At 36.1% G+C, this 14,183-nt stretch overlaps 1 protein-coding gene across 1 annotated transcript; it reads right to left on the reverse strand.

Annotated features, from left to right (window-relative positions):
* Positions 1–1,438: 1,438 nt before the first annotated feature.
* On the reverse strand, positions 1,439–14,061 carry LOC121388379 (eukaryotic translation initiation factor 6-like). The gene is made up of 7 exons (XM_041519682.1): positions 13,821–14,061; positions 9,439–9,524; positions 6,997–7,172; positions 6,395–6,505; positions 4,935–5,000; positions 3,928–4,109; positions 1,439–1,920 (listed from the first exon to the last, which is right to left on the reverse strand). Exons 1-7 carry the CDS (start codon positions 13,925–13,927, stop codon positions 1,911–1,913), a joined length of 738 nt encoding a protein of 245 aa, XP_041375616.1. The 5' UTR covers positions 13,928–14,061; the 3' UTR covers positions 1,439–1,910.
* Positions 14,062–14,183: the final 122 nt, after the last annotated feature.

A 14,183-nucleotide genomic window follows, 5' to 3' on the forward strand; every position in this document is an offset into this window, starting at 1 on the left:
TGGTATCCAAAATTTAATTCTGGTATCCCCGGGATACCATTAATCTCGAACATTGTAAATGAACTGTCAAGCCTATTTTAACGTTTCTGAGTTTGTCCCCGACTTCCTTCAAGGAATGATCAAACAAGGCTTTTGGACTCGGACTGGTTTGCATATTCAACAATATTTAATGCACATTATTGCCTAAAATATTGGCATGTTGATATGAGTTGACTAAACTTTGTGGGGCGAGTTAACCAACAGCCAGTTGGTAGGAGAGTTGAGCTGTCGGTTACACTTTATTGTTGTTCAAATGCAAGGTTTTTTTTCTTTCTAAAATTTTTGTAGAAGAAAGAATAAACTATTGTGTTATTTATTAAATTTGTTTACTTGTTTTTTTTGTATAAACAAGGTTTAAGTTGTCACTCTCCAAAGAACTTTAATTTGGAAAATATATTTCAGAATATGCAGGGTTCAGCAAATCCCCTATCCCTTGGTCCTGGCTAGTGCATTTGTCTAAACTAGTGGAAACATTTGGCAAACACTGGAATATGTTCACCTAATATTTGATCCAGGAATCCATATTTATAATGAAATTTATATTGCCGAAGATAAAATTCAACAAATTTTAAACATTTGTTTTTATCCATCGTTAGGCCCGATACTGTTGTGGTGTGAACTAATTTTTTTATATTCAAAGTTAAAATCAGTGTTAAAACCAATACATAAGAGGAAATTTCTGTTCATACCTTTATGTATTCTCTAAGAAAATGCATTTCCCCCTCACCCCAGTACTCATCGACTGAACATATCAACAGAAAATCGTTTGTGTCTGAAGTATCCACAACATACATGTGACTACTGCTTTTCTTTTGAATCAAAATTTCTTCAATTTTATGTTTTCTGTCAAATATTTACATCATTAATTGAAATGTGCAATTATATCACATAAATATGAAATTAAAGGCATATTGTCACAGACCACCAACCTATTTAATGGTCTTAACAAAGTATTACCTGAGCAAAAATAATTTGATTTGTCCCTAAATGTACTTTATTCAACCATCTTTATAACCACCATACTCCATTTATTAATGATATTTTGTAAATATAATTGAATTATGGAAATGGTCCAGAATTAAAAAACTAAAATTGCCGAGAGAGTTGACATGGATTTCACTCCATCACGATTCAGTTACGGTGATGCAATAGCTAGATTTGGTTTCCAACAATTAATGTAATTTCTATTTATTATCCATTTTTAGAGAAATAAGGTCCTTAAATCTGTGACAGTATGCCTTTAAATTGCAAATTGTACAGGACAAGATAACAACCACAGACTAAAAACATGAATTTTGTTCAGGTACAATGTCACCGACACTGCCATGTTATTTTGTTTTATCATATACAAGCAAACTATTTCCACACACATTTAATGAACAAGGCAAGAATCCATAAATATACATATTCATTTAATTCAGTATATATTTACAGAGCTGAAGCAGACATGAAATTTTTTCTTTTTATTCCTGCTGTGTAATGAACAAATGCAATGTATTTATACAATATGTCCTTTAGTACACCCTTCTATCACCAAACCAGTCTGTCCATCAGGTCAGTGGCCATCTTTAACTTTGACCATTGCTAACATGTAGTTCAGTTCCTCCAGTATGAGCAAAAAATGCTAAATTATAATCATCATCTCATCTACAAGCCAATAAGCTGTTGATGCAGTCTGTTACTAAATATATCCTCATTACTTTTTTTGAAAATGTAAAATTCTATTGTTATCTTGAAACTTGGTGGAAGGCAAGACTTAACGAATTTTGACTCATGATGAAATTGGTTTTCTGTGTTAAATGCAATCTGGCTTTCGCATACTTTGGCACCACATCAATGTAATATTACAGGCCCTCATTAAGCATTCCATTTTATGTCATGCTGAAAAGGAAAACAAAATTCTATTTAAAATAAAATAAAAATCTTCTAAAACATCAAAGTATATATTATTGTACAAATAATCCTAAAAAAAAGAAGAGCAGACTTAAAAAATTTGCTAGTACAGCCATCTCATTGTTTATCCTGAATTATCTACCTTTATTCATCGCAATACTCCTCCATATAGGATAACAGTACAAAATTGTATCTTTGACATTTAAAATTGAAACTTTGTTTCAAAAGCTTTTCATGTGCAAGCCAGATATAAAGGGGTGAGATACTAATTAGTGGTGGTGCAAATACGGTGAACTGATAAGCAAAAATGCATATGGTTCCTCTCTCAAACTCCAATTAAAACTGAAATTATGGGAATTAAATGCAGCTAAATAAATTTGTGGTTTGTGGAATTAAAATGGATCTAAAGAGACCATCTACTATACAAACTATCATACCTGACTAACACAGGCCATAAGACCATCTACTATACCAACTATCATACCTGTCCAACAAAGCATCTCTCTAAACAGGCCATAAGACCATCTACTACATTAACTATCGTACCTGTCCAACAAAGCATCTCTCTAAACAGGCCATAAGACATCTATTACATTAACTATCGTACCTGTCCAACAAAGCATCTCTCTAAACAGGCCATAAGACCATCTAAACTATACCAACTATCTACCTGTCCAACAAAGCATCTCTCTAAAACTAAGACCATCTACTATACCAACTATCGTACCTGTCCAACAAAGCATCTCTCTAAACAGGCCATAAGACCATCTACTACATTAACTATCGTACCTGTCCAACAAAGCATCTCTCTAAACAGGCCATAAGACATCTATTACATTAACTATCGTACCTGTCCAACAAAGCATCTCTCTAAACAGGCCATAAGACCATCTAAACTATACCAACTATCATACCTGTCCAACAAAGCATCTCTCTAAACAGGCCATAAGACCATATACTATACCAACTATCGTACCTGTCCAACAAAGCATCTCTCTAAACAGGCCATAAGACCATCTAAACTATACCAACTATCATACCTGACTAACACAGGCCATAAGACCATCTACTACATCAACTATTCTACATGTCCAACAAGGCATCTCTCTAAACAGGCCATAAGACCATCTACTATACCAACTATCATACCTGTCCAACAAAGCATCTCTATAAAACAGGCCATAAGACCATCTGCTACATTAACTATCGTACCTGTCCAAGAAAGCATCTCTCTAAACAGGCCATAAGACCATCTACTATACCAACTATGTACCTGTCCAACAAGGCATCTCTCTAAACAGGCCATAAGACCATCTACTATACCAACTATCGTACCTGTCCAACAAAGCATCTCTCTAAACAGGCCATAAGACCATCTACTATACCAACTATCGTACCTATCCAACAAAGCATCTCTCTAAACAGGCCATAAGACCATCTACTATACCAACTATCTTACCTGTCCAAAAAGGCATCTCTCTAAACAGGCCATAAGACCATCTACTATACCAACTATCGTACCTGTCCAACAAGCATCTCTCTAAACAGGCCATAAGACCATCTACTATACCCTATCGTACCTGTACATCTCTCTAAACAGGCCATCTATCGTAACTATCGTACCTGTCCAACAAAGCATCTCTCTAAACAGGCCATAAGACCATCTACTATACCAACTATCGTACCTGTCCAACAAGGCATCTCTGTAAACAGGCCATAAGACCATCTACTATACCAACTATCGTACCTGTCCAACATGGCATCTCTGTAAACAGGCCATAAGACCATCTACTATACCAACTATCGTACCTGTCCAACAAGGCATCTCTGTAAACAGGCCATAAGACCATCTACTATACCAACTATCGTACCTGTCCAACAAGGCATCTCTCTAAACAGGCCATAAGACCATCTACTATACCAACTATCGTACCTATCCAACAAAGCATCTCTCTAAACAGGCCATAAGACCATCTACTATACCAACTATCGTACCTGTCCAACAAAGCATCTCTCATATCAGACTGAATGGCCGACTGCAGGTTGTCACCCAGCTTGAAGACACTCTCCACGAGGGACAGTTCAGTTGATGTGGTATCCAGTCCACAGAATGCGATCCAGTCATTCACCACCATCCCAGCACCTATCACATCACTGCCACGATTTACTGTTCCTGCCTGTTGATAATAACAAATTTAATAGCTGCTTGATCATCAATATGTAAAGATAGAAAGAAAGAAATGTTTTATTTAATGACACACTCAACACATTTACGGTTATATGGCACCGGACATATGGTTAAGGACCACACACATATTGATTAACAGCAAGGGATCTTTTATATGCACCATCCAACAGACAGGGTAGTACATACCACGGCCTTTGATATACCAATCATGGTGCACTGGCTGGAACGAGAAATAGCCCAATGGGCCCACCGACGGGGATCGATCCCAGACTGACCGCGCATCGAGTGAGCGCTTTACCACTGGGCTACGTCCCTCCCTGATCATCAATATGTAGGCATTACACAACAGCTTAAAATACAGGCAGTTAACATATGCTGAAATTCAACATGTTCTTTCATTGTATTATGTAAAAAGAAAAAATACATTTCAAATCTGTTTATGTTTACAATAATGAAATCATTGAAACATTTTAATTATACATGTAATTTTAAAAATGTTAATAACATAGTGACATGCAAGTGTTGAACCTTATAATATATAAATTTTAGATGCTAAGCATAATATCAAACAAAGAAATCATTATAAAGCGAACCACACCTTACAGTTTGTACCTAAAATAAAACATTATGGGTTAAAATTACCATTTTATCAATTTAAAATAAAAGTATGACATTCAAAGAAGAAAAACAAAGCATCCATCCAAAATGTATGCAATAACATACCGGAACTTACATTTTAATGTTGGAAAAAAAATTGTTCTTTAAAAATGGCATTATTTATCAGTGAAGGTCATACAAGCCTAGCCAAACTTACAACTAATGGGACTTGAAGCAATGATGACAATTCATCTTGGTCTTCTATTGATGTTTTGGGGTGAACCTGAAAAATTAAGCAATCAATTTTCTAAATTAAAATAAAATTTGCCACTTGTTTTTAAACTTTGCAACAGGGAAATCTGGTGAGTGCCAGAGCTATCCTTGGTCAAATTGATTGTGAAATGATGCCATACGTATGTACCCAACCAATTTTCTCAAATGAAATAATAAGAGTGGTGAAGTATTTCAAGGAAGGAAAGCAAAAAAGAAGAATATTTGAAAAACAATACCTTTGAACATTAAATGTTTACAATATGGCTATTTGGTTATTACCGTATTTGACCGGAAATAAGCCCAGGGGGCCAAGACAACTCATTGTGAGCTTAGCATGGGGTGGGCTTATTTCCAGACAAGGGCCAGGTTTTGTTGAGAAAAAAAAAAGAAGATAATAATTAAAATAAATAATAATAATTAAATGAACTAGGAAGAAAACAAAAACGTTCAGTAGCATATATCTATTAATTAGTGTTCCATTTGTTATTAATAAATAATAATTGTTTATTAATTAAATTGTGGTTTTTTTACTAGTATCTAATTATCAGAAACACACCTTCTATGTTACAAGTACTTACCAGTGCTGTTTATTTACATCCAAAATTTAATGCTGAGAAGACTTAAAACAACAGCAATTAACAACAAACTCAATAGCGTATACACACGTTTCTGACACAGGCAGCCAGCTTACACTACAAAAAATTGTCAATCTAAGGTCATTGTTCTTAGCCAATCAGAATATGGTATTTGCTTAATTAGCATTAACTGCGGACCCAGTGTGGTGGTAAAAATAGACATTGGTTTTTAGTTCATACTTGGGCTTGGATACTTCAAAGAAATACTGCAGGCATGAAATTGAAAACAATGTTATACAATGTTATTGTTAGACTGCTAAATCTCACTGGTGGTAAAATATTGTGTTACATTTGTGTTTAATTATCTGCAGGAGGTATGACCTTTTAAATGAACTTTGAGCAAACTTGCAATTTCGTGTTATTTATAATGTGACTAAGTTGGGGGTGGGCTTATTTACGAATGAGGGCCTAATTTCTTAAATGCTATCAAAACGGGAGGGGGGGGGGGGGGGTTATTCAAAGACATGGGCTTATTTCCGGTTAAATACAGTATTACACTTTTGTTAAAAGAGAGAAAACCAGCTACCTTCACATAAGCTACTCTTACTGAAAAGCTGCAAGGAATCTTTTATATGCATTTTTCCTTAGACAAGATAATTTTCAAGACGTGATTATCAGAGGAATGTCAACATAAAAAAACAAACAGAAAAGACCATTTTCGTCTTCAAATTCCGATTTGTTAAATGATAAAATATGAGAATCTGTCTGTATACAGAATGTAATGTACAGAGTTTTATAGCATTAATGAATGCAATCAATAATAACATACCAAGCCACCTTGATTGCTAAAAGAGCAGTAGCTGCCTACAAGAACATTGCCTGCAACTGTCTGTCGGAAAACGTCAATACCCAAAACGTCTGTGATTATTTCTTCAGTTTCCTGTCAGAAACAAGAATAAAACAAAGTTAATATGACCAAATGTTATTCAAAACAATAGATTTTTCTTTTTTAATTTTTGGCACCCTTAAAAATAATTGTTAGCTATTTAAAGATAGCACTCAGAACATTTATACTTGTTAAAAATCAAACTGCATAGATTTACTGGGCAGACAAAACAACACTTTATAAGTCCTGCCACATATTTCACCAACGTTAATAAATATTCTATTAAACATTCAAGCACCTCAAAATGTTGATGAAATGTTAAATACTATTGTAGATTCACTAAGTGTGGGCACAAAAACACATCGTTTTATGATATCAAAAACTTGTAAAATCTAACTGATTATAGATTCAAGCATTTGCAAACAATGTTTGTTTACTGTATTTCAGGCAATAACAGTGATACATATTTAAAAAATATTTTAGGTACTATATCTAAGTATTAAGATGTACTGCCAGAATATACAAAATCTTCCAAAATTACTTACTCTGTCAATATCAGGATGAACAAGCCCAACATAATCATTACATGCAACCACATTTCCAAGAGCAGATAACCTCTCCTCCACTCTCTGCACTTTCACTTTATCAGGAAGGGCATTCCGAATGTGTTGCAGCTCTTGATCTGTGGTAGTGTTTGGAACCAACAAACCATTTCTGTTGCCTGCAAATATTAACAAAATACCTAATTAAAGTGAAATAAATCAAGGGCCGAATTTTGGGTGTTTTTTTTAGGCACAGCAAATGTTGCTTTCAGTTTAATAATAAAAATGATGTCACCAAGACACGTTGAAGAGGCACCAAGGCAAAACTGACTGCAAGCGTGTTTGTTTATAAAAATCTAAATGAAAAACGTTTTGCAAATATTTTGCCAAACCTACAATCCTTTCGCACATTTATTTATATTTTTCAATCAAGAATACATATACAATATATAGGAGATATGGAAAGGACACCGTACTTGGCAAACAAAGGAGAACACCACAGCATTTGTCTTGCCATCGACATCTGATTTATGACACAACGGCAGATAAGGAAGGCAACAACGGCACCTACCTTCGTTGCCATGGTAATATTCAAACCCTAATAAAGTATGTTTTGTTTAATGATACCACTAGAGCACAGTGATTAATTAATTAATCATTAGCTATTGGATGTCGGACATTTAAAATTTTTGACAATCTTTAAAGTTTGTTTGTTTGTCTGAACTTTTATTGGCTAGAGACATGTTAATAGAGTTTAAACAAACAAAGAAAACAATGGATAAAAAAAATATACTACTCAAAAGAATTTAAGGGTCAAAAATTTATAACCAAATAAGTTTCAGAGTGTATTAGATTGATGATATAAACTACACCAAAATTTTTATTTATTGTTCCATATTTACAAAAAACCACAAATAAACGTCACTGTATACAAGAAAGTCACATGACATGCTGTCAAAGTTGAAGGTTGTCAAACATGGATTTTACACATTAGAACATTCGTTTAATAGTGTGTGAATCCACCCCTGGCGTGAATACACTCGACACATCGTTGCCTCATGCTGTTGATCAGATGTCTGAAGAACTCTTGGGGAATGGCCTGCCACTCTGCCATAAGAAGTTGACCCAGATCATGAAGGTTGGCCGGAGGGGCATGGTTATCCCGAACTCTCCTGCCTAATTCGTCCCAGGCGTTCTCTATTGGGGCCAAGTCAGGCGAATATGCTGGCCAATCCATCCTGGCGATACCTTGTTGTCTGAGAAAGTCCGTTACCACCCTGGCGCGGTGGGGTCTGGCATTGTCATCCTGCAGAACTGCCCCGCCGCCAATCTGCTGAAGGCCTGGGAGAACCAACGGCCGGATAATCTCATTCAGATAGCGGATTCCATTCAGATTGCCATCCACCACATAGAGGGGGGTCCTGTGGTGGATAGAGATGCCGCCCCACACCATGACGCTGCCACCACCGAACCGGTGATGTTGTCTAACGTTAACGTCAGCGAAGCGCTCCCCAGGACGTCTGTAGACACGAACCCAACCGTCGTTGAACTGGAGACTAAACCTGGACTCATCAGTGAACATCACTCGACCCCACTGAACACGTTGCCACTGCAGATGAAGCGTGTACCAGTGACGTCTGGCCGTTCTGTGACGTGGTAGGAGTGGTGGTCAAACAGCCTGGTGACGGCAGCGTAGATTATTAGCTCTCAGACGATTGCGTATGGTTTGATCAGACACTCGAGTTACAGTCGCAGTCCACAGATTGTCACGTAATCGGCGTGCAGTGGTTGTGCATTGACGTAGAGCCATATTGGTGAGGTAGCGGTCCTCTCTATTTGTAGTGCTTCGGGGTCTTCCCGAACGTGGACGATTTCGAACAGAATTCGTTGCTTGGTACCGTTGCCACAGTCGGCCAACGACACTCTGACTGACACCAAGTCTCAGAGCAACATTTCTTTGCGTATTGCCATCCTGAAGCCAAGCAATAGCCCTTCCTCGATCTTCGATAGTCAGTTGAAGTCGTACCATTGTCGAATTTGGAGTGTGCACCGTACACGAACGCAAGCTCCAATTATACGGAAATTCAGCATTGGGAACATGGAATACACGTGCAAAGTGTGCAAATGAAGCACTTTGTGAAAAAGCAAGTTATGGGCACTTAGCAGACCTTTCGCTTTCGCCCTAATTTACGTGCAAATGTAAGCATGTTTTCGCCATTAGAACTAGTCGACAGTGTCGATGACAGTGGATTTTAATTCATTTATGGGTTGCTTAGACCCACTTTCGTCAAAATGGAACAATACCATGCATGACATTATGGTCTAGCTAATATAATTGACATTCAGAAAATAATGTCGAAAATATCGTCGGACCCTTAAATTCTTTTGAGTAGTATACATAGTAAACTCTTTTGGTTAACCCTGACAAAAGAAAGTAAACCATACCAGCACACATTCTGCCAATAATTCTGCATCCTGCCAGACCGACCCGAACCACAGGAATCACTTCAGACAATTCCCCTTCAAATATACTGAAAGAGAAAAAGTGTAAAAATCAGTCATCACCACAAGCAAAATTGAAAATCACTTTCCTGAAATGGTGCTAGGCGAGCAATCACGAGATTTCAATTAAAATGTATTAAAATTTGTATTTTAAAGTGATCCCTTTGCCACTCTACTAAAATATCCTGGCGAAGACTGAAAATAGAAGAATCATACACAATTTCTGAAATACAATCGACAACTGATGTGGCAATATCGTGGGAACCACATAAAAATATCAATTTAACAATATATAGAGACTTTTATCCTGTAACCACCATTTCTATTGACAGAATATGATGACGTATAATTGCAAAATCATATCCATGACTTTTTACGTCACTCTTATAAAAAGAAAGAAAGAAATGTTTTATTTAACGACGCACTCAACACATTTCATTTACGGTTATATGGCGTCAGACATATAGTTAAGGACCACACAGATTTTGAGAGGAAACCCGCTGTCGCCACTACATGGGCTACTCTTCCGATTAGCAGCAAGGGATCTTTTATTTGCGCTTCCCACAGGCAGGATAGCACAAACCATGGCCTTTGTTGAACCAGTTATGGATCTCTGGTCGGTGCAAGTGGTTTACACCTACCCATTGAGCCTTGCGGAGCACTCACTCAGGGTTTGGAGTCGGTATCTGGATTAAAAATCCCATGCCTCGACTGGGATCCGAACCCAGTACCTACCAGCCTATAGACCGATGGCCTACCACGACGCCGGTCACTCTTATAATGTTACAAGCATAGTACATTACAAAATTGCTCATTTGAACTCTAGATCATCGTACAATATGGCTGAAATAACAGAAATAATAATAACAGGATAAAGATAATAACTAGTTAATGACGTTGGATATCTCTGCTTTTCCTGTTCATGCCAAATGAGAAATACCGCTCGGAAGAACCTTACAGAATTTCCCATTCTTACCTTCACAGGATGAAGCAGATATTTGACGTCATTAACTACATGTAGTTATTCTCTATAAACGTGAAGTATAGCCACCCGTTGGAACATGCATATTCCTCTGAAGTCATACCGTTGATTACGAGGTGTGACAATGGAACTTTGACGTCGAGGTCACTTTCATACTTCAAATCTCTCGACTCAGTTGCTCTAAAAAGCCAGCATAGCGGAAACAGTGGTGTCACTGAAGAAACAGTGAGATTGTTGCCTTCTTTGTTAATTAATAACTAATTAACGTATCAGGTCAAATTAATCCTACTTATACCAGTTCTCAATTTCTCAAAGCCACAAGTCACATGACTTGTTGCATTCTGTAGCAAGCGTTCTCTTTGTCTGTTAATGTTTTCTTTTAAGTTCAATGAGACATTTAATACCTTGTTCCATGTTTTAGACAGCTTGATTCATTCGTGTGAACTGTTATGTACAGTAATTACAAATAATATACATATTACAGTCAAATGTCAGGACTCTTTTGATGGTTGGTTATGTCTCACAATACCAATACGGTACTGATTTCAGATTGCACAATTTATATAAAGATTTCCAATCAAAATTAATAAGATAATACATTTTGTACCATTTTTGTACCATCTATATCATATCATACAACTTAAGTCATTTTGTACCACTGCAAAAAGTCATTCAGTACCATTGTGAATTTAAGTAATTTCAAACCAAATTACTTTTTGGAATCTAGCCCGAGTAATCGGCCTTTCGAGAGCTAGACAGACGTTTGGACAGTTTGAATAGCTCACTCAATCATCAGTTAGGCAGATTCCTCCTCTCAGACAAAAACTCTATGTTTGACCAGGGCTAGCTCTGGCAGTCGCCAATTTTAAAAACAATTTGTGAATTTTATTTTAATTTGGAAAATAAATAGCATGTAATTATTGATCTTTTTTTTGAAAATTACTGGGAGGTTTTCTTAAATTTTTTATGCTTTAAATAGAAGATTTGGCAAAATGTTCTGCTCACGGACTTTTTAACAATACCATTACCATTGATAAATTTTGAGTTTATACATAACAAATACTTCAGATATTAACCACTAATACACACACTACAGGAAGAAACCCTTTCAACAATGTTCCAGTTAAATATGTAAGTGCTGACAGGGTTTTCTTTCTGTATTGTATGTATTAGTGATTAATGTTTTTAATATCTGTTAGCGTACGTAAAAATGATTGTTTTAAAGGTATTTATTTAATTTAACTTTAAACATATGATTATTGTTGTATTTTTGCCTACCCTGTAGAAGGCAGAAATTCTGTTTTCATTTAGTTACCTTTGATTGAGAGAGTGATTATATCTTGATCAGAAGAGTACTCAGACTTGGCAATCTTATAAAAAGACCATGGTATAAATTGACTATGGAGAGACCAACCACGATGGCCCCCAATAGGCAAGATTTCAGTATGAGCTATAATTCAAAAGTCAAAATAACTAAAATAGCTCCATTTCTTTTGATGAACCATTCCAAATTATGCACCAAATTACCCCATGAAAACGGTTCAATTTTGTATATGTTGAACCTAATCATTATTCTATGGGACATTCAAAGTTCAATAGCACCACAAATGACCCTGGTCGGGCTGGTGGTGCTCTCTTGCACTTGCCAGCGCAGGTGGTCCCTCCTCTACCCATCCCAAACCATTTTCTTCCTGGACGGAAGAGCCAGCATGGGTCGACACATGTACCCATGACAGGCGTGTGCTACAACAGCTTGCTATGACCTGACCTGACCTAACCTAATGACTATGGTATAAAATGACCAAATTAGCTACAAAATTCAGGAACAAACCCTTTATACGTGACAGTGCCAAAGGAATGTCCTACTAAGTAACTTACTAACTATGAATTAATCAATTGTAGTTTTAAGTTTGTACGCAGCCTGAAATTGTAGGGTATATAATTGAACAATTGAAAGATTTTTTTTGGCATATGTTGACACAATATTACAAACGGGTTATAGCTAAAACGGAACAGTGCCAAAACGGCACCAAATTGGACAAAACGGAACCTGCATTGGCTAAAACGGCACCGAAATTTATGGCTAAAACGGAACCTACAATGGCTAAAACGGCATCATAATTGAATTTTATTTGAAGAATAGTAAATAAGACAAAAAAACACAACAAAACAACTAACTCAAATAAAAAGTTATTTATTAAAAGAAAAAAGAAATGTTTTTGTGTCACTTCTTATAATTGCACAAACAATCTTCAGGTCAGGTAAATTTATTTACGTGCTTCCATCAGATAACTGTTCAAGCATGCTCCCATTGGGAGCCGCCTCTGACAAGAGCCAGATGCCAATCTTGCTGAGGAGATCTCTTGTGAACTTTTATTTTTCTCAATAAAATAAGTCAAAACAAAGAGACCACCGGAAGTTGGAAGAAAATGTGAGCTGTGTATGCATTTCTTAATTTTTACACATTCAATAAAGACAACACTTTTCCTTGTTGTTGTATTGTTCCTGTATTGTTGTTGTTAAATTAACCCCACCATACAGATCCGTCAAAATGGAAAGACTTCAAAATTCCCCCCCCCCCCCCAAACCCCTATTCATAGCTCTGAACCCTAACCCTAATCCTGAAATTAAAAATAAGATAATATATATATATTTATATATGGTGCCGTTTTAACCATGATAGGTTCCGTTTTCGCCAACAAAAATGGTTCCGTTTTGGCACGGGTCCGTTTTAGCCTGTATCTTGAATGATTGTGTTGGAAAGAAATTACGGAGTGGTTATAGAATCTGTCCGCCACTAATCCTTCTGTAAAAAGAGGGATTTTTTGGTGGGGATTTTAAAAAAAAGTGGGGCATGGGTTTTTGCGGGGGAAAAAGAAAGAAAATAAAAGTATTTATTTAGAAAAAAATTATAATTTAAAAACATAATTAAAAAATATGGACATTAAGACTTATTGGTGGGGGCCAGCCCTTGTTAACCCTAATCACTCTGTACCCGTGTAGGCTATCAACACTCCTCTGTAACAATCGACCGACAAAGTTCCTAAATTAAAATAAAGTAAAACAGAAAATCACTCGACCCTATGTTCCTAAAACAAACTAAACCCTAACCGTTCCTGAAATAAAACACAAAATAACGCAAAGTTCCTAAAATAAAATAGAAATTAACTCGAGTTATTGGCTTTATTTTAGTAATCGTCAGAGTAGTTAAAATTATCGAAAATTACATATTCGTTATTTAGTGTATAGTAAATGGTTGTATTTAGGTGGCGGACATATTCTATAACCGTACCGAAATTACTTTCTCTTGATTTCTTTTCACATACGTTGGTCATAAAATTACCTGTAAAAATTTTCTGATCCACCAATTCCCACCAAACAGTAGGCATTGGTTAACTTGGAAAATACACCGATTTCATTGTTTCCTTCAAATTGTGCGCGAATTGCCATTACAAGAAAGTGGTTAAAACGTGTGCTTGATGTAAGTAACAAATTCTGTGGTAAAATTAATATATTTGGTAAATTAAAGTTTCACAACAAGTAGAAACACATGGTTCTATAAATTGAAATGTGAAAAACGTCATAACTTTTGCGTTGGGTACATATAAATATGGAATAGTTTAACAATCCGAAAATTGATTAATGTTTCGGTGAATATAAATCTAGGAATTCTGGAATGTAGGAAGACATTAATTTTTAAATGCAT

The sequence above is a fragment of the Gigantopelta aegis genome, chromosome 14 (genome assembly GCF_016097555.1).
Source record: "Gigantopelta aegis isolate Gae_Host chromosome 14, Gae_host_genome, whole genome shotgun sequence".
Taxonomy (NCBI): domain Eukaryota; kingdom Metazoa; phylum Mollusca; class Gastropoda; order Neomphalida; family Peltospiridae; genus Gigantopelta; species Gigantopelta aegis.

What these genes read in the sequence shown, in the direction of transcription:
- LOC121388379 (XM_041519682.1), bottom strand. Translation starts at nt 13,927, where the DNA reads ATGGCAATTCGCGCACAATTTGAAGGAAACAATGAAATCGGTGTATTT. An exon ending in TATTGGCAGAATGTGTGCTG is followed by an intron (nt 7,173 to 9,438) that starts GTATGGTTTACT and finishes TAATATTTGCAG; the next exon opens with GCAACAGAAATGGTTTGTTG. An exon ending in TGCTTCAAGTCCCATTAGTT is followed by an intron (nt 4,110 to 4,934) that starts GTAAGTTTGGCT and finishes TATTATCAACAG; the next exon opens with GCAGGAACAGTAAATCGTGG.